Source organism: Liolophura sinensis, chromosome 12 (assembly GCF_032854445.1).
Source record: "Liolophura sinensis isolate JHLJ2023 chromosome 12, CUHK_Ljap_v2, whole genome shotgun sequence".
NCBI lineage: Eukaryota > Metazoa > Mollusca > Polyplacophora > Chitonida > Chitonidae > Liolophura > Liolophura sinensis.
The window spans coordinates 18,599,256-18,621,620 of NC_088306.1; the positions used below are offsets into that span (position 1 = coordinate 18,599,256).

The following is a 22,365-nucleotide window of genomic DNA, read 5'->3' on the forward strand; positions in this document are numbered from 1 at the left end:
CTTTGAGTCCACCTCATGCTGGGAAGGTCTGTCAGCAACCTGCGGATGATCGTGGGTTTTCCCCGGACTCTGCCGGGTTTCCTCCCACTATAATGCTGGCCACTATCCTAGAAGTGAAATATTCTTAAGTACAGCGTAAAATACCTATCAAATAAATAAATAAATCCTGGGTGCAAAATAACTGTAATATTATATCACAAATTTTGACTTAAATCACAATCAGCCCCTGGCCCCAGGATGACAAAACTGACTCAGACCCAAGTCAGATTCGTCTTAGCTTGTGGTATTATTGCTGCACATTTCTTCGAACCTAAACATTAAGTTTTATTTTTGACACGAAGGGTCAAACAAGACCCTTAGTATTAACACTAAAACTCTTGAGGTGAGATGCAAGTTTGGTGCAGTGAACTGTTTTGAAGTTAAGACTACGTCTGACTGAAGTCTAAGACAGCTTCATGATCCTGGGGCAAGATGCACAAGCCAACAATACCTAGACCTTATGTGTCTCTGTGGCACAATATTTCCACTCAGTACTTTAATTTAGTATAAGCCACAAAGACACTGCTGCCTTAACTGAGCTAAGATTTATTTTTTCCCTTGAACTCCAAACCACTTTTGCTCTGCCTGAAGTCCCACAAGCAAATTTTTATGCATGTCCCATCTTGGCCCAGCAATGACAGCCTCGGTATGAAAAATTAAAATAATACCCTAAAGCCTGCAGTACATGTTCATGCTCCGTCTGGCATGATTACCATCAGAAAATGTCACACACAGATAAAGATTACCACATGAAGGAGTGGGATCATAAGTTTGTCATGACTCTGGACAAAGAACAAAATTTAATCTTGATGTTAATGTCTTGGTTAAATTTTCCAAAACAAACACAGTGACAGTCCTGACAGGATTATGCATGAAGATTTTTGTTTCAGATTTGTTTAGATTTGAGGCGGGGTACAAATGCTATGGATGCTAGTGAAACTTTTAGGACTGAATGAAGGCAGCAGCATCTTGCTAACAGTATCAGCACCACGGTGGCAATATTGAAAAAAACATTTCACGAATCTCTCTAACCTGTCACTAACTCTACTGGTCCTACAATGAATGATGGCTGAATTTCCTCTACCTCCGCTTCAAGCCTGGTGAACTTCTCTACTTGATTTTTATACTCTGACAATATTGGGTCATTGGCAGCAAAGTTCTGCAACAGAGAACAAGGCATGAAAAAGTTTGCCCACATACATAAAAATATGGTTAATACATTAAGTCCATATCTCTGAGACATGGGTGATAACGTAAAAAAGATCAGTCTCTGTTATTACTGTAAATTTTTATGAACTGTGTTTCATTGTCATTCAGGTATTCATGAGCCAGAGACATAATCCCGCGCGACCATCATGATCTCAAAAACATGACATACAAACTGCTTTGAGACAGCAGACTTAATCCTTTTCTAATATATTGTGAACATGAAACTACCCGTATATTTATTTCCCAGGCTAATATTTTTGTAACTATGGAGAGGCAGAAATAAATAAAATGTTTGTTTTTATCAAGTTCATCTAAAAAAAAACAAGACCAGATCTTGCATCCCGTACACTTACTATCCGTCTTGGCATCAGCGTTTAGCATGGCGTTCCTTAACCATGAACTCTAGGTTATAGGATAAAGCTAACTTGTGTCCATAAAACAATACTGGTGACAAAAAATCGGGTAGTCAGGTTGCCCCAAGTCTGTTCTTTAAATGGGTTGTATCAAGGTTAAAAACTCTGCTCTGATGAATGTACGTTCTTCTCAGGAGAGTTGACTCTGTATTACAGTAACTTATAAAGCATGTAGAGTCTTAATTATTACTAATGCTGGTAGTCTAACGTCTTACAGCCACTGTGTCATCTCGGTCCTCCTCCCACAAGAAGCTGAATTCGTTGTACTGTGACAGAGATTCCATCATCTCAGGTTTGAAGGAGTTGACAGCAGAGGAGAGCATCATCAGGTACTTGTTCACATCTTTGTTCTCCAGCACATTCTTGTGGTAGTTTTTCACAGAATGATTCTGGGCATGGTCTGGCAAAGTTCAATACAACTGAGCAGTCACAATAATTAATGCAATTCATAATATTATCTAATTTCACAGCATGAGTGATATGAAAAAAATTTCAAAAACTATTTACATCACTTTTAATGTGACAAGCATAATTAAGCCACTTTATGCATGTTACAAGTACATCAGCGCCAAACAAACTGACATGTTGACATCAGTGGCAATGAAATGCAGGGGTAAAAAAAATTATACCTGTAAAATAAGTCAGTAATGTTTAGAGAGGGGCATAATTCCGACTACATTACATTCAGTTTTTCAAAGACCTGTAAGAATTCCATGCTTACTACATATTTCCAGTGATTGATTATTACATCATTTCAACTTAAAGATTTGCCCCAGTATTAAATACAAACTGACAAAAGGTCTTGATGTTATCTTTGGATCACAGAAATTCCAGTCAACCATGGAAACAAACTGTACAATACTTATGTTTACAGACTGAACCTTTTAGCCCTAACACAAGACCAGGAAAAAAAAATATGACAGAACAAGCCTTCACTTATAAAATGACTACAATAATGGTAACTATTTCAATTCTTGGCATCTTCAATTATTACCCAAAAGGCACAGCTGAAACTTATGTTCAGACTTTCAAGAATTAAATATCCTTTTTCGACACAGTCGTGCAGCAGTTAGCCCATAGGTATTACCTGATCTCTGTGAGTCCAGTGGGTCTGAGGCCTCAGTCAGAATATTGTGTCCCCACTGGTACACCCCCTTACTCACATCCAGCACAAACTGGGTCACCTTGTTGATGGCCTGCTGAATGTCATCCAGACTTGGCTTCAGCACCTATGTACACAGTGACAACATATTTGTCAATACCTGACTGATATAAGTCTATTACACAAAGGCAATTTTGAATAAGGTGAAAAATTAAAATGAGATGAAATATTTATTTACAGATGAAAGTATTGTAAAAATCTGAACAAGGTTGTCTTGATCTGTAACAATCTGTACTTGAAAGGCTAAAAACTATACTGAAGTTGAACTACATGTACCTGTATCACATCATGCATCTGAGAGTTATTACATTTTCAGAATTGAGCCTGAACATGCTCTTGCTTATGTCTGCTTTCAAATAGCACTTTAATACTGCTCGCTGTGTAAACAAAATCTTTGACAACAATAATCGCTGTTGGTTTCCTCTCACCATAATAGGCCGCCTTTGTATTTGTGAAATATTCTTGAGTATGGTGTGAAACATCAATCAAAACATAAATAAATAGATAAATAGAAAATCTTTGTTAACAGTCATTTGGAGGCTGTATTAAATGGTTAACACTGAGAGGCTACATCTTCACTTACTACATTAGGAATTGCCAGTGTAATACTTGTTATGATGAAGGGAAAACTGGAGCTGACATTACTGCTGGAATCATCATAGGAGCTTCCTTTCCTGCGCTGACCACTGAAACATTCATCACAAAGCTTTCCAGATAGCACATTAACATTCTAGATTGCAGTCCTGTTCAAATACCCTAATTCCTCAACCTTCTTGCTTATGAACCGACAACTTTCAATATGGTTTACGCATCTTTGTAATTTTGGAGAGAAAACTGCATTGGTTGGTTTGACCAATGTCAGGGCTTCACAAAAAGCACAATTTTGTCAGTCTAAACAGAATAATGCCCTCAGAATATGCTTGAATATACTCCCTGCAAACATGCAAAAACGTTGCAGAATTACAGTAGTGTCTTTTGGCTTGCAAAAGTTTCACTATGAACTGTGCTCACTGAAACTGCATGTAAAACACCACTGGAAGTGACTGAAAACAATTCGTATAAAGACCTCACTGAATCAAGAGCAGATGACAAACAAACGTATCTAAAAAAAAAAAAAAACATAGACTAGTTGATACACCCATAGAACAATACACTAATTTCTTTGTAAAGAAATAATGACAAAAAAGGCTGCTGTGGCAGATAAAGATTAAGGTACAGAAGAGTGAACAGAAGTACTGATTATTTATTTATTTATTTATTTATTTCGTTGGTGTTCTACGCCGTACTCAAGAATGTTTCACTTATGTGATGGCGGCTAAAATTATGGTGGGAGGAAACCAGGCAGGGCTAGAGGGAAACCAACGATAATCCGAGATAAACACATCACACCACAAGTACATGAGAGTAACACAATCTTTGGGAGATGCTTTCTTGATCAAACTTCTGCAACAGTAGAAAGTGAATTTTATATGTGATTTTGATGAGGTCATATGACTAGATTTTTTAGATTGTCACCTTGTTTAATTAGATTACAATGCCGTATTTAATAATGTCATATGGAATGGTAGTCTTGTTCATGGGTGGAGTATAACAAGCAGAACCCAGAGAAACTAACTACCCTCACCATGCAGCTACCCCACCAGCCTTCTGACTTTAAACCACAGCCAAGCAGAACCCAGAGAAACTAACTGCCTTCACCCTGCAGCTACCTAATCAGCCTTCTGACTTTAACTCATTTGCTCTCGGGAGCAGCTTTAGCCGCAGCCTAGCCATACCCCTTGGTCCTCGCAAGCGGCTCAAGCCGCACATTTGACAGTACTTCATTTCTCTGCGAGCGGCTTGAGCTGCATAAAACACTGTCTCTGACTGGTCGATGTTTGCAGGGAAATTGGGATTTTTTTTTCAAATACTGCCTTATTAGACCCTATCGATGCCACACGAACCGTGTTTGTAGATTTTCAATGGTTGCAAGCGATAAAAAGGCGCGAAAAAATGTGGAGAAGGTTCTACGACTTTCGTTGAGGCGTTTGCCGAAACGGCGGACTCGAGTACAGCCAATGATTTTGAGGGCTTCATGAATAAAGACATTTGAGAGGATTTCGATTCAGATACTTCGGTTTCTGATATTAGCAGTGACATAGAAGAGTCTTCTGACAAAGAGGAATTAACTTTAGGTCAACTGCGCTCCAGAAATAATGAGAGATGCGAACCTGAACTATCGGAAACTGTAACAACAACGCGAACCATGGAAATGCAATTTTACTCAAATCGAGTGATACATTGTTTTAATAAAGTGATTAATTTTATGTTTACACGCTTCACAGACCGAAAATACCAAACTGCCACCAAATATCTGTTGGTGAAATTATCTAAAAATCATAAAACAAAAACTTTGAATTTTTTAGTGCAAAATTGTATTTCTGCTGTGGCCTGCTGTGGACCAAGCGGTGATCAGGGTTGCAGTAGCGAGGGCTGTATGACGTTGTGGTAGCGAATGAGTTAAACCACAGCCAAGCAGAACCCACAGAAACTAACTGCCCTCACCGTGCAGCTACCTGATCAGCCTTCTGACTTTAAACCACAGCCAAGCAGAACCCACAGAAACTAACTGCCCTCACCGTGCAGCTAACTGATCAGCAGTCTGACTTTAAACCACAGCCAAGCAGAACCCACAGAAACTAACTGCCCTCACCGTGCAGCTACCAGATCAGCCTTCTGACTTTAAACTACAGCCAAGCAGAACCCAGAGAAACTAACTGCCCTCACTGTGCAGCTACGCGACCAGCCTAGTGACTTTAAACTGCAGCCAGTTTAAAGTCACTGCAACCATTCAGCTGGGAATGAGGTAATCTCATTGGCAACAGGAGCACTACTTCAGCCAACGACCTTGTGCAGTAACTGACAGATAAATAAAAACTATATCTACATGAAGAGCTCAGCACTTTGCCAGGAGGACAAATAAGACAGCCTATGTCTGTTACCTATAGAATAGCCGCTTTCTCATGCAGTCAAGTGAATAACGCGTGGCTCTTTGCAGCGAGTCCACCAGTTTGTTCTGGAAGTACTCTTTAAGCTCATCACAAGCTTCCTTAACCTGCTGTTCATCGTTGGTGGCACTGACTTCTTCTTTGTCTTTCTGACTGGTACTGCTCGACACATCCTCATCTGTGTTCTCAGCTGTCAACACAAAAATATCCTGATATATAATGGCACTTAACGTTTAAACCCATCAAAACTAACATCATCAAATTATTTACAGAAGTACCAGGCTAAATTTAAACTTGCAAACATTTGTAGTGCAGTGAAGCAGTATCCTGCCACAAAAGCATCTTATCATAATGCATGTTGCTGTTGTAGAAGTGAAATATTTGTATATTCGAGTACGGCATAACAAACATCAATGACAAAAATAAACAGCAAAGGCTTCTTCTCGGTCTGTACTTGTAACACTGTAGCTTGGAAATCGCAACACATATCATTACCATTTCCTTGTGTATTCAGTTCAAAACCTTATTACAAGCCTGGAAATAATTTTTTAGTTGTTGCAGGACACAATGGCAAATCTTCCAGCTATATACATTATTCAAAAAATAATTTACTACTGTATGTTATTTACCTGTCAGTTTTGTCCCGTCAAATTGGGCCCTGTCAATACAATATTTGGTGCAAGACTTTGTCCATATTTCCAGTTGCTTATTTCCAAGCAAGTACATTGCAGTTGCTAGTGATATGCCTTAACCCTTTTACCTCTGTGTAATTCTTCAACCTTTTCCCATGTTTGCATGGTGTTTATTCCAGCATATACTGAGGGCATTATTCTGTGTAGACTGATAAAATTATACTTTTTGTCAGGCCCTGAAATGGGCCAAAATAAAAAAAAAACAATTTTTTTTAGTTCTGTCTTCAAAATCCAATGAAAAAGTCACTTAAATTGCACAGCTGCTCTTTCATAAGCAAACAGGTCGAAGAATTAGGTACATAAATATATAATTATATTCACTGAAGTCCTTCAAGCTTACAGTTACACGTATACACGCAATATTCAACCCAGTCAGTCAGTCTTGTGGGCTATGTCACATCACCACAGCCAAGGCACACAACTATCTCTGATCTAAACTACTGCCACACAGTTCTCGGAGAAACCTTCAAATTTCCACAAACAAACGTCTGATGAAAAGAAAACCTTTGGACTGCAGTCTCCGATCTTATCAGATTAAAACAACTAATTTTAATTAAGGCTTCCTGTTACGAATCATACTGAGCATTCTCAACTCCATGAACTCAGGAAGACCTGAGTAAATTTGTGTGGATGGTTGCGTCAACATGTCTGTGGCCACTTACCTTCAGCCAGGCCTGCAAGAAAAAATTTTAGGTGAACTTTCATATTCCAAGGACGTACTTACCGTTTACGCTGGTCTTGGACTCGTAATCCAGCCCTTCGCTCACATTGGCCCTGCTCATAAATAGCTGGATCAGTTCATCCACAGATGTTTCCAGGGTGCGGTTCAGTCGGTTTAAATACACTGCTATGCTTTTCGTGTGTTCCTGAATGACACATTGTTATGATTAAACCCAATGTGGCTGCCTGTTCAAGGAAGTCTTACATCTCTTTTTCATCAAACAGTGATACTTATTTTGCTTGACCAGCCACTACAGGCATTTTAAATTCACCTCAAAAAGACTTCTCCATATATTAGCAAAATACGAATATAATCAGAAAACAATCAAGAAAATAACAAAGAATAATCACAGCTTTACAGGCTTACACTTAGTTTTTAATAATATACATACCTCTGAGTAGTCCAGAAATTGCTGAACAGTCCAAGGTCTATCTGGTAACTCGCAGAGTACAGTCTCACTGATGTCATAAAGGACCTTATCAATCCTTGATGTCTTGATGTCATTCACCTGAATTGCCAAATATGTGCGTACAAAAGAAACTAAAAGTTAATAATAGGCATTCATGAATTTACTTATTTATTTCTATGACTGCCATACTCAAGATTTCATTTGAATGATTTATTTATTTATTTTATTGTACTCAAGAATATTTTACTTATGGTGGGAGGAAAGGGGGAGAGCCCAGAGGAAACCCATGACCATCCGCAGGTTGCTGACAGACCTTCCCACTTGTGGCCGGAGAGGAAGCCAGCATGAGCTGGACTTGAACTCACAGCACCACATTGGTGAGAGGCTCCTGGGTCATTACGCTGCACTAGTGCACTAACCAACTGAGCCACAGAGGCCCCTCATTTGAATGAAAGCGGTGGGAGGAAACTGGACATTTCCCCGGGGGAAACTCACGACCGTCAACAGGTTGCTGTAGGCACTCATGAAAGAATTAAATCTAGTATTACATTAAATAATAAACATGAATTACATATAATATTAAACCATTTTCCTTGATGGATAGTAGTCATTATATTTACTCATTTATTTGATTAGTGGTTAACTGTTTATGGGTGGAGGCAGTGATTATAAAAACAATGGACAGAACTGTCCCAAAACATTAAAGATCTACTTCAGCCAGGTAACATATTCAGTTTCATTCATACCAAACCATCATGTTAGTCAAATATTCTTTTTGCAAGAATTAAACCACAGACCATGGATCAGATGAATTACCATAAAATAATTAGGTATTTCAGCTAAAGTTTCATATCAAAAAATGCTCTTTCAGACAATTTAAGTTGAGTTTGTCATTCAAAATCAAGTCAAATGTGTCACTTGAAAAACACTAAACTTTAGGTAAATCAGAACATCTTAGGAAATAGACACATACCTGTTTCACCAGTAGCTTAAGTTCTTTGAGATTGTCCTCCACCTCTTTGAAGTATGTTATCAAACTTAGTGATGTCCAGGAGTGCATGTAGAGTCCTGGTCTCAGTGTGGCCTCCATCTTCAAAGAAGAAATTCTTAAATGTTAACTACACCTTATAAAAAGGCATTCAGAGAGTCCCACCAGCTCGCCTGCTAGAGCAGTTAACTAGACAATGGAATCAGAATAAAGAGAAAAGTTGCAAAGTGTTATGGTGGTAAAGACATCATTGTGGGAAGTTTGTGCATAAAATTGAGGCAGTGAGCTTTGATATGCAAATTGTGACTGTCTTGTGGCCATTCACGAGCAAATCCAACCCTGTGATTGGCTAAGGAAATGTTGACCTATGGTAGTAAAAAACTCCAATGTGAGGTGTTCGAAGTACCAACTCGCTGGAGTGGTCTTTGATATGCAAATCACTTCTCATGATTGCCTCTTCTTCTACCATGGGTGGCCACTGCGATGCTCTGATTGGCTGAGCCAATACTCAGCTGACAACAGTCAATGTTTGCGTGGATGGTTTAAACATTACGTTACAGTATAGGAAGGCGCATGCATTGGCCAGTGTCATAGGCTCCTAGTACTAATACAGATGTGGAAAGCTTTCTACAGATACTGTGTATACCAGATAAACTGGTATACACCAAGGTAACTTCTCACACTCTATAAATCTGGTAGAGTAGCTAGAGAGACAAAAAACTTATCTAGATAGGGATTGCATAAGAAACAAGAAAGTCTTGTAGAAATCCATGTTTACAGGAGAACAAAATGAAGTTAATCTGAATGTGTGCATTATGTCCAGAAAACAGGAAAATATACTTATCAAAATCGCCATAGAAACCCAATACTCTTCTTGTTCTCCTACATGTAGTTACGCATGTGCATAAAAATTGTAGTCCTACGTGAAACTTTTCTTGATTACAAAAATGGTAAATCTGTCAAAGCCCATAAATCTCATCAGCAATAAAGTCACAGAAACCCCGTATACAAGAAATTGTTGCCCAGCATGGAGGGTTAATTTCTAGAGGACATGTTTACTACAAAAAACAAACTGAAGTTTACATAATTGAAAAATGTTGGAATTGAAAGTCTATCAATTAAAATCATTAAAAAACATTCACAAAGCCTATAATACTAGAATCAATAAAACAGTTCAAACTTCCATCAGTAGGCCCTTTGTAGATGTACACAAGCGAAAAGAAATATAAAAAAAAAACACAAACCAAAGATAACTTTCTATTGCTGTATGCTGGAGATCCATGTATGATTGTCATTATACAGGAGCTAAAAAAAAAGCTTAACCTGCCATCTGAGAATGTGCATTTACACACCATACCTTAAACCAGGTAACAAAAAAAAAGTCAAACCTTCAATACATGCGTGATAGCTCAATACACAGGGGCTAAAAAAAAAGCTTAACCTTCCATACAAGTATGTGCATTTACACACCATACCTTAGACTAGAGAGCTAAACCAAAAAGCCTAGCTTTCAATCAACAATTGAGATCCCATTATACATGTACAGGATTTAAAAGAAAAAGCTTATCCTTCAACCCATGTATGAGAGCCCATTCCACAGGAGCTAAAAAAAGAAAGCTTAACCGGACACCAAGACCTTACTTTGTACAGGCAAGCTAGAAACTTCTGGTGCATTTCAGGCAGCTTCATTTCAGCATAATGGGCACATGGCTAGCCTTGAAAATGTTATATATCCGAGAAATCTTGATATGGTGGTGCTCCAAGTCTTCAGACGCCGACTGATACAATGTGATAAGTATGTCAAAATGCCAGACATGTAGTATGTTATCTTAGTATGTTATCTTACAGTAATAAAATGTGTAAGTTTGCCTTTTAACGTTCCCAAAGCATAGCATATTTATTACAGGCATTGTAAGTCCTCCTTCATACAAGATCAAACATGTAAGTGGCCATCTTCCACTCACTTGGTTTGTACTTTGTACATGTGTGTAGGGGTGCCAGCCAGCAGGGGAACAGGACGGGGTCAGTAATGGGCTGTCTCCCACTACCCCGATTCTCCTGCTGGTTGGGACAGCACTACTGGCTGTGTCGTTGCTTTTGTATGTATGAAGTTTCATTTTTCAAACTGAACAATGCTTTATCTTGTTTCATATATATACTGATGTATTTTTGGGGATTGGACTATGAAGTACATGTTTCCTATATATTGTTCTCTCAGTAAAGGCCTTGTGGGAAGATCAGTTTCATTGTAAATTGACCGAGCTACCGTTGATAAATAAAAATATTATTATTATAAACGATACATGTACACACATGTAAGACGCAAAAGTGTACATATTTTCCTTCTTTTTTAAAGATTTCACTTTGAGAACTAACGGAGATAAGCTTTACAAAAAATATTATTCAAAATGAAATTCGTAACTTTCACAAAAGATTGAGTTTTTTCAAACAATTTGGCAAAGTTCAGTTTCCAAGCCATTTTCATACAACCTATCAATAGATACAGTTGTTAAGTTATACCCAAAGTTGTTATACCCAAAGAGCAGCCATATCCATTCCTTAAATGTTACCTTTCTTAAAGATGGCATAAAAAGAGTGGCAAAGAACTGTGGAATCTGCTCCCGAATGGCCTGATATTCATCCAATAGTGACTGAAAATAAAACCATTCCTTTATTGGAGCAACATGTTTTGGAATCCACACATATATATATATATATATGTATATATATATATATATATATATATATATATATATATATGTACATGTAGATTCTGGAAACAATTTATTTCAGGACATAATAAACACGTGTTTAACAACAACAATATTGTTAAATTCAATCCTTTTTGAGATCATTAATTTATTTCAGTATATTTATTTTACTTACATGGGCATCCATGGAGTTCATGGGTGGAGAAATATGTGCAAAGCCCAAGAAACAAAGCAAAGCCAAGACAAATATAAAACGAAGCAGAAAAACCGAATCAGAACAGTCGTGATCATTGTGCTACTGTGCACCAGCTGTGAGGTGCTTTATGGTTGCTGTTCAGTACAGTATGTCAATTTCATGTCACTGGCAACACTGCACTCATAATGCAGGGAAACAATTTGGTGGGGGTGGGTGGGTTGTGACTCGTTGGTTCTCAACTGTTATCTAGCATTATCTTACAATCAGCTGGTTGTGGTTCTTGCGCAGACTGTTCTTGGTGATGAGCAGCACTTTGATGGCGTCTGGGATCTCTAGGTTCAGTTTCCTCATGTACTCTGACTCACGGATCAGCTCGTAGATGTATGGGTCAAGGTTCACCAGCAGTTCCTTGTTTCCCGGCTTACGCACTAGTACAGGGGAGCGCAAAGCTGACAGACACCAAACAAAAAGATAATCAATTCAAAATTGACAAAATTACACAGAATTTTATTCCAGGCTGGGTTCAAACCCTTTCTATAAAATGTTGAGGCTTGACAGCTGGTAACACAAATGTAACCCACTATAAGGAATGGAACAATGCAAAAGTAATACCAACCTGTTGTTGTTGATATAGTTTACTTTTGCATAATTATGGCTTGTTACACATTTTGAGCCAGCGAGTTATTTAATATACAATGACATGAAATATAATTAAACTACAGATTTTATTTGATAAAACTTTGCATTGAACCTGACTCAAACATTTTATAGTTTCACGGCTCCACTTGAAATGGCAGATATGACTGACCAAAGACTTGATGAACAGCTCAGCGGTTTCATGTTAACAGTTACATTCTATACACATGGAGTGTGTACCACTAACTGGCACAAGGATTCCTTGCGATCCAATTTGCTGTAAAAACAGTGCACCCAGTCATACGTGCATGTACAGTAAAAGTTAAATCTCAAACTTTAACTGCAAATAACTCTTCTAATACTACGCATAGATATAAAGATCAAATACGCCATATGAGACAAAATGCTACCTGAGTAAGAACAGTGGTGTCTTACTTTCATGCTTTGCCACTTCCACACACTGAATCCAGCCTCTGTAATACAACATCTCATATTCAGTCAGAATGCGAGCAATCCTGTTGTATGAGCGGATGATCTTCTTGGCATCTTCAGACTTTAAAATTGTCGGGTGTTTCTGTAAGTGACAAAGCGTCATACAAAGGCACAGTTTGTTTTTGTCTGATACCTTGCAAAATGGAATTTCTTTAAAAGAAAGTTCAGACTTTTAAATGTTAATGAGATGAATTTTGACAACAGAGACAACTTCCAATGTTACCCATTCAACGGGATGAACAAAATCTTACTAGACAATTGGAGGATAAAAAACAAGAGTCATAATATGATACCCTTGCTTTTCTCATGAACTACATAATAAAGAAAATTTCCAACTTATCCATAAAATGACAGTGTCTGTGAGGTATAGCTTGGGTAAAAATGGAGAACTGTGGTGTTGTAAAATGGACAAATGACCAAACGGAGGTATTTTTTGGAGGTTCATGTACATGTATGCTTTACACTGACAATCTGTTACAATAGTGACTGGCTGTATATAAAGATTATTTATTGTATGTTGCAGAGATACTATACTCTACAGTTTTAAAAAAATCTCTGTGAGGAGTTCAGACACCAGATCTTTGATATGCTAATAGCAACTTCTGCATGGGTGTAGAAACCAACTTCATTGCTATCTTTTATATGCTAATAACAACCAGCTGACTAGCTCTCAGTGTACCAAAAGTGAAGACTCTTAATTATCAGAAGCCTGTGAAATTGTAATCTGGCTACTACATGATTAAGCTTAGGTAGATCATGGATTAACGTGAACTGATATGGATGCACTTACATTGCAGTTTAACACAGATTTGAGTCGTACGTTGACATTATATGGTGAAGCTTACAGGTACAGAGAATTTTATTTTCATTCTTGGTGTTACTTGTTTAGAGAAGGCAGAGTAGTTCTTACAAATGCATAAGGCTCAAAAAACAACATGTTTTAAGCTAAATATGCTACAAGAGTCATCTTCTATCATGATTTAACAGCTTGTTCTAAGTTTTTGTCTGCACAGCGTTTATTATTTTCCCACTCTATAAGTGACTTCAGCATGTTCACATATGAAGCAAACAGTGATTTGTGTGGAATTATGGTGTGGGTGTTTTCCCTCACCATGAACACTGTCATTGGCTCCTCTATCCTGTGGTATAGCTGTCGTGACCAGTAGATTTTACCAGCAACAGGGGGGAGGTTTCTGTGTAATGGAGGGTCTTCTCTGTACCTCTGGTATTGCTGCAACAAAATCACACGCAGGCTCCTTAACGCTCTACATGTACATAAAGTAAATAATCAGTAAAGTTCTTTTTTATCCTAATTCAATGTTACCAAGATGTCTATTTAGAAAGCAGCAATCAACACATGAAACAAGCGGATGGACACTTAAGCCAATAAGACTTTATTTTCTCTTTGTTAAGCACCGTCTGTATAACCCTAATCCCCTCCACCCACTGCCCTTATATTTATGCTTTTTATTGTTAAAAAAAAGAAAAAAAAAAAAAGAAATAACGTTGTGTATTGTCTGTTTGAATAATTAAATGTTGTTTCACGAAATCTTTTTGGGTGTATTTTTTCAAGTTCAGAGTAGTGAGTCACTGAGCTGTTCGTATCATGGCGGGCAATGTCTCTGTCCTTGAGAACTGGTCTAGTTATCAGATGATGTATGGTATCATGGCTGTGTTCATAGTTTTGTATATTTCAGACTTAAACTATATCTTACAAAACTTTACCTAAGAGTTTTTCTCTGTAATAGAAAAAAAATACCTCTCCTCCCCACCACCACATCATTTTTTAAAAAAAAGTGCCTCAGTGTGATGATGATTTATTATTCTTTTTTCATCCATTTTGCTACTATTAAATGATCTGAATCTCCCCATCAGAGAACACAGAATAAGGACATCTACCTTTTTGATTTTATCAATTTCAGCACCAAACTGTTTCAGGATAGTGGAATACTTTTCTTCAACATGGAGACTTGGAATGTTAAGCTTCTCAAATCTGTCAAATGTAAAGAAAAAAAGAACGTTGTCAATGCTTATGGGGTGCTTACTGCTGAAATAAAGATATTATTATATTGTAAAGTAATTTCAACCCCATATGTGGATAAAGTAGGAATGTAATCAGTTAATCTAATCTGCCAGCAGATAACCTGTGTTCCCAACACATGGACAGGCAGTAATTCAAAGGAAGGGAGACAACTCTGGTATCTATGTCTTTTGTTGGTTTACCCAACCACATTCTCCCCAAAGTAATTTAGTCAAGATTACGGCCAAGAATGCACCTTTTGAAGAGGCTTTAGGCCCTAACATATGGGGCTAATTCATAATGTTTTATACTTAACTCCTAACGATACTGTGACATTTAGAGGTGAACAATACCTCACTCTCAGTTTCATACAAAGAGAGATAAAAAGACTCACAATATGCAGTTAAGTGTGCTTCCATACTCTTCTGCAGTAGTGTATATGTTTCTCACTGAAAATTCAGTTTTCCTATTATTTCTAAATTCTGAGGACCTTTGCTTGCCAAACTAGGAAAGTTGAGTGTTGGTTTTTATACCTGAAGATAAGATCCAGGGCTTGGAGGATGGACTTCACCTTGTTAAAACAGGTTGTCATGAACAGCTTGATGTTACTCTGCAAGGAAAAATATTACAGGGATTGAGTTGACATCATAAATAAAAAGTGTTGTAATTTTTCTGACTGATATAAAATAAATGTATTCTGAAATTAAAAACCCATTCTGAAAGTTTTGCTTTTGCCATTTATTTAATTTCAATTAAGATCAAACCAACTATTTTAAAATAATAGTCCAGAAAATTGTCCGTAAAAGAGCATAATGGTCATAATATTCTTGAAAACATGCAAACTGAATGCCAGGAAACTCAAACCTGACCTGTAATTTGTCATGGTGAAGCTGCATAATGAGATTCAGTTCAATAAAAAAAAACTGGAAAATTGTTTTGTGACTAACTGGATGACTGAGACTGACAGACAAGGGGTAACCCTACAGTTCCCACCAGCTCCAGTTCCTTAACAAGAACAAGTGTATAGCTCTTTTTAAGTGTTTAAACTTAATTCCTCTCACTGCATCTTAAAACAGTAATCACAGTAAAATCATTCCACCAACCTCCAAGTCCTGCATTTGATTGCAGAAGTCATCATAATCATTGTCAAACTCCATTTTGCGCTGGTCAAGGACATCGTAAGGTTTCTTCTGGATGGTGCTTGTGATCTGGTTAAACCTAGCGGCAAAGCTATCAATACCCTCCACCTTGGACTCTGACAGTGTGGAGAATGTCTCCAGATGGTTCAGAAAAGAAATCACCTGCAAACAAAGAGAAGTGGACATACTGCACTGCCTTAAAGTTTGGCCCAACAAAATCCACTTTTCAGAAGCACGTATAGCCCCCTTTAATAAAGTGTTATTTTGTTTTTTCATATTTTTAGTATTGGTGCTTTCAACAATTAGGTTTTTCTGATAACAAATTAATCACACTTCACAAAAACCTCTTCAGTGGCCCAGCCTATTAAGTGCACGAATCAATCAGAATCAAACAAAATGTGTTACTATAAAAAAGCTAAATTTCAGGTAAAATACAATAATTCAAATTCGTTCATGAAGACACGTGAAAAGGTGAATTATATTCATTAAAAAAAAAAGCAAGAAGTCATTTTGTCTCTAAGGTCAAAATAATAACCTTAGCGTACTTTAGTGAAGTAAGGTCATTATTTGATCCTAATTCACACCACAAAACATTTTATAAACATTGGACTATATTTGAAGCAGTTTTAGCACAAAAACCAAAGCATGACAGATGGACAGGCAGGCAGATCAAAATAAACACCCCACACTATTAAACAATATACATATATAATTTTTCTTGTTTTATCTGTTTCATACCAACACATAATTTTCTTCCCATTAGTTAAATTTATGTTATTGTAAACCAGTTGCTTCTACGTACGTAAACAAAAACAATAATATAAGCACTGTGCTTACTTTTGTCCCATAATCCAAACAAAGTACGTTCAAAACAAATATCCCTCACTTATGCTGATCAAAGTGTAGGGCAAGAAGAATGATAATATGATCACTGTAATATACCACAGCTATATGAGGTTCAAATAGAGTCGGCTGTGCCAAAAAATGTAACAAAAAAACATGTTACAGTATCTCATTTTGCATAGAAAAGTATGGCGCTAGCTCACCTTTTCTAATCTTTTGCAGAAGGTGTCAAATTTACCAAAGATATACATCTCTGAGAACTCAAATGCCTTTTCTCCTGGGGTGGTCTCCGTCTTCTCTTTGGTCCTCCTGAAGGCTTCCTTGTACTCCTGGTAGAGGCGAGTGCAGTTCAGTAGCTTCCCGATCACTTCCTTACGTGGCTGTTCCCATACCTTCACCATACCATCTTCTGTGATGTAACTCTTACAGGCTGTCACCATCTGGTTTGTCACCTACATGCCACAGAGATAACATGCAATCTTGGTATGGTTGTATCACATGTACAACCTACAACAACAAGTGTGCTGGACAAACACAAACCCATCTGCAGATTTAACAGCTTTGCATGTAAGAAACTCAGAAATATAGTCATTTAATTGCTGTTTTCACCTGGTTACTTTATTCGATTAAAATAGGCCCAGTTCAAAAAAGAATGTAAATATGAACCTATACACACTAAAATGAAATAACTGTCTGATGTGCTTTGATTTCTATACTGTTCAATTCCCTGAAACTTACTATTTCCAGACAACTGAAGTGGAAATCAAGAATTTGATTGTAATTAACAGCCCCAGGAACCAAGTTGACCTCAATATGAACATTTGTACCAAACATGAAATACTTATCTACTGCAATCATGTCACTGAAATTTGCTATTTTCAGTTTATTTCCCTTAAAAACAGAAACATTATCAAAACAGATGTAGTTTAAATAGAAACCTAGTTTACCTCAATATGAGCCTGCATACCAAATATGAAATTTTTATATGAGGCGGTTTGCTTTATATTGTATTCATGTTGTTCATACAGGCATAAAAACAAAAGGGAGGAAGGATGGACATTGTGACATCGTTATTCCCTTTGGCATATTATGGTGATGGAACCAAAAGTGTCCTCTATAATACTTAATCCATCTTGGTTTCAGTTTCATTGATATTTTATACCAAGCTACATTTAAAGCTGTAGGCAATACTACACTACATGTAGGTATTATGCTGTGTAAGATAGTACATACATTGTATCCTCTCAAATTTACATGTGCCATGCAACCATTTTAAAATCTTTCACTTTCAAATTCAACTACCGGTAAGTTAGAGCCAGTTTCAAACAGAATACCAGGAACCTCAAAACAAGTAGTTTATAAACAGATATGCAAAGGAGTGTTTAATTAGTTCTGAATCAGTTCCTCTCCAAACTGCATGTACCTTTATGAAGAGTGAGGTCATTCTTTCTGAAGTGTTGTAGTATCTGGAGATGTTGTGAACCATTCGTATGGCATTTACAAGTCCTCCAAGACAATCAATCATCCCAACCTACAATAGTATGGTGTAATTGGATATGAAAATATATTGGATATATCACTCATCTTTCACAGTGAATTTATATGTATATGTATTTCATATTTCAGAGTAAGAGCGAATTGACAGACACAGCAATAGGGGAGTTTTAAGTTCAAACTCTTTTATCGCTAAATGTATACAGTCAAGTCCTACTGTATCGTGTAACCTTAAAAATTTTAGGCAACTATTTCTGATCACATTTACTGCAACATGGAAGTCTGAAAAAAGTTATTTAGAGTAGATGAACGATGAAGAAAATTGAAAAGCTAAACATGAGAAGTTCCTACAGGAAAGAGGTGTCATTGATGCCTCTGGAACACAGTGAGACAGGTCATCGGGTAAATTACTGTCAACGATGTTTGCCTAAAATTTTTCACAAATCACTTGATACAGTAGGACAGTTTTAATCTTCAACGCCAAAAAAAAAACTTCCTACTCAAATCTCCCGTTATAAAACCATTTTGTGATACATTAACACTGTGCCCATAATAGCATTTATACTAACACTCTTAGCTTTTTTGAACGATTCTGTACAGATGTATTCCAAACCAATACATTCGTGTCTTTAAATTGTGTTTCACTGACCCTGTTTACATATAGAACCACAGCACTTCGACACATAAACGACAGTCATAGTGGATGTGGATTCAGGCACTCCGCTAGTGAGAGATTCAGATTAATACTGAGCTGTAGCACGTATATTCATTTCATACTATTACACTGATTTTTAACACAGCACAGTTTTGTAACAGGTTGGATTTCTGCGAAACTCACAGGGTCAGATCTGTACAGTGGCTCACAGAACTTCTCCAGAGTATACAGGAACTTCACATTGTCTTTGGCTTCATTAGCGTAATCAGTGATCCTTCTGTCCAGTTCCTTCCAGCGCTATCATCAACAACAACATATCATGATTAAACCTTAATTAGAATACCTAAGAGTGATATGACTGATGTGTATTTCGCTGCACTCGTCTAACTGAAAACTTGAAACTTGGCTCACAAAACAGACGCAGCATGTGTGTAATTGGAATGACTTCTCAGGTCATATTTCGATACAGAACCACTATAAAGATGATTTTACATTGTCAGGTAACTTATTACAACTATTATGCCTCCCTGTTCACACATTTGGTGTTGTGTAGCACATTTTTGGTAACTAGCATTTTACATTTTCAGATATTATTTTTACAAATTTAGATGATAAATAATATTTTGAGGAAATTATTTTACAATTTTGGGTGATTTCACATTTTCAGGTGATTTTACACTTTCATGACATTGGTGGCTGGAGATGGATAACCCACACAAGGTTTGATTGAATCTGAAACAAAGCAAGTACTTGTATTGCAGCTGACAGGCACACTTGGAGTAAGCACTGCGCTGTACCAATACCTAAAGCATTGTCGGTAGAGTATGTGAAAACATAGATGTATATAAGTAAACTGGCAAGTATCATATTTTATTGTGGTATCATACAAGATGGGGACCACTGAATAAATGAGAAATACTGTCACAGGCAAACATTTTTTATTGTACACAGAACAATACCGGTAACTGAAAACACAACGCAATAAACAATTACTATGCTATTAAATATACTCCAACCACTGTTCACCAGGAAAAAAGATTGATGTAACTACATATAAATGTTTTAACAGCACATAAGTGGGGCTTTACATGTTTGCCCACTTCCTGTTATTATATCACAGGCTGATGTAATATCTAAAAATATCTGATAAAATATCTGCTGATAATATGTCTATTTTTATTACCGACATATTTATTATAAATGTTTTATTTGATGTAATTACAATTTCATATGACTATGGTATTCTCACAGTTTTGTATTTGTTCTTTTTCTCAGGCTGAAATGTCACTGGGTTGGAAAGCTGTACTACTATTACTTTCTGCCTTCCCTACATACAAACATACATACAAACCCTACATACACTTTTCATCAGAATACATGTATATGTACAGAGCAGCACTAAGAGTTTTGGCTGACCTTGAGAAGCTTGGACTTTGCCACATTAAGAATGGTTAGAGTCATGCGACACTTGTGGCTCTTGACTTCTTCCAGGAGAGAGCTGAAGCGCGCCTGGAGCTGCCTCCAGTGGTCAAGCTCAGCGTGAGGACCTGTGTCATCAGCCTCCTTCCTCATCTGGTCACTCTTAGCCAACAGCTGTCACAATACAAAAACTCCCAGGTTATACTGTAACACAGTATGACTACACTTAACAGGGGAATATTAGCCAGGGTATAACAAAAGGAAAAGCAATGAATAATAATTATATTTGTTTATTTAATTCATGTTTTACACCATACTCAAGAATATTTTCACTTATATGCCGGATACACTTATTCAGCATTAAGGCTGGAAGAAACAGAGCAGAGCCCAGGGAAAACCCACAGCCCTCTGTACATTGCCTGCAGTTAGACCTTCCGAAGTATGACTGGAGAAAAAGTCAGAATAATGATTACAAGTGTAATGGTATCGAAACAGAATATAATTATGAGCGCATGAAAGTGATGCAATTACAATGTCAAACATTAGTAAACATCTCGTCACCAGGTTTTTTTCGATGGGCCGGAACTCGATTATAAAGGGTACTCACATCTGTTTGTCCACACAGTCGAAACAGGATACAAGCGTGTACTCTACCAACCATAAAGCATCAAAAAGTGTTTCAATTGTTTGAGGTACTGTTACTCAATAAGCACGCAACTGTTTACATACTGCCTGGGTGTAGCAGGCATGCTGTCATGCTGTACATACATGTAAGGCAAACATGGAAGAGACAATTGGCTCACCTGCTCTATCTGCTTACACCAGGTTGTAGCCAGATCCTCTAGTGCCAGGACAATGTCTGGGTTAGCAGCAGCCTCAATACAGTCAGGAGCACTTTTAATTTCACTCAGGTCTACCTTGTCAGACTCACAGTTCTCCAGTGTTACTCCCTGGTCACTGTTGATCTGAGCACCTACAAATGTCATTCTCAGTCTTATTAACTATGTACATGTATAAGCAATGGGGACCTGGCAAACACCCAGCAGGACTCCGGCAGCATGTTATAGAGGTCAAACATTCTTTTCCCATGAAAGACAAAATAAAGTCATAGCACAAATTTATCTTATTGTTATCTTATTTGATTGGTGTTTTACGCCATACTCAAGAATATTTCACTTATACGACGACAGCCAGCAATATGGTGGGAGGCAGTACAAATTGAATGAATGAATGAATGCTTTACAATTAATGTCATACTTCTGAATTTTTCAGCCATATGACAATGAGGAGTTGTTAGGTGTGTGTACTTATAATGTGTCTTCTTGTGGTACCGCGAGTCCATGCCGCCGAAGTGCTGCCGTCACTAAAGTGTCATGCCAAAGACACCAGACATGACACCCCAACCAGTCACATTATACTGACTCCGGGCCAACCAGTCCTGTTTCCTTGCTCTAACCTCTCAGTGATGAGCGCCAAGGGATCCCGGCTCTCCCGACTTCACGAATTAAAATCATTATGGATGCTGTGCTCCAATATATTTATAATGTAACAATGGCTCGAAGCATGTCTTACTTCACACTAACTACATCTCACGGGATTACAAATATGACACTTCTCCACTGCATGTATATATATCTTAGATGACTTTTAAGATTTGCTGCTTGCAGGGTACAAATACAATACACTGAAATGTTGTTTGGTTTTACCTGTCGTGTGCAAAGGATAGTGAATTTTATTAGTCGTCTCTCCAGAATTTTATCTGCACCTGTTTTCACAACATTTTTCTGGAACACTCACAAAATTATTGTGCGACTGTTTTGGTTCTAATTGTTTGCAATAATGAGGAGGTGGCATATTTTTTAATCCCATGCAGGGTTCACCAGTGTGAAGAGCAACTGTTCCATCAAGAATGGATTGTAGCCTAATGTCTACACCGTTACAATGTATCAGTTTCTATTGTTACATCGTACTGTCTTTAATGTGACGTCATCATCATGAAATGGGGAAGGAACATCTGAAGTCAATAAAATGACAATAAGGTCTTGCTCCAGGGCTTATGACAGGTCCCCATTGCAAATCATAACTGAAACCACAGCATCAGTATGCTGCGTCTTTGGGTTCTTATCATAAACAGGCCATG

At 37.5% G+C, this 22,365-nt stretch overlaps 1 protein-coding gene across 1 annotated transcript in view; it reads right to left on the reverse strand.

Moving 5' to 3' along the window:
* The window catches only part of LOC135479014 (dynein axonemal heavy chain 8-like), a 106,224-nt gene that overhangs the window by 74,048 nt on the left and 9,811 nt on the right, over window positions 1–22,365 (reverse strand). Inside the window, 20 exon segments of the mRNA XM_064758715.1 lie at window positions 1,072–1,198; window positions 1,877–2,061; window positions 2,749–2,890; window positions 3,407–3,509; window positions 5,805–6,000; window positions 7,227–7,368; window positions 7,615–7,731; window positions 8,606–8,722; window positions 11,191–11,271; window positions 11,789–11,976; window positions 12,599–12,737; window positions 13,767–13,886; window positions 14,555–14,648; window positions 15,209–15,285; window positions 15,779–15,976; window positions 16,861–17,109; window positions 18,081–18,188; window positions 18,990–19,103; window positions 20,223–20,399; window positions 21,029–21,198. Of these exon segments, the coding sequence (XP_064614785.1) occupies window positions 1,072–1,198; window positions 1,877–2,061; window positions 2,749–2,890; window positions 3,407–3,509; window positions 5,805–6,000; window positions 7,227–7,368; window positions 7,615–7,731; window positions 8,606–8,722; window positions 11,191–11,271; window positions 11,789–11,976; window positions 12,599–12,737; window positions 13,767–13,886; window positions 14,555–14,648; window positions 15,209–15,285; window positions 15,779–15,976; window positions 16,861–17,109; window positions 18,081–18,188; window positions 18,990–19,103; window positions 20,223–20,399; window positions 21,029–21,198 (2,844 nt within the window).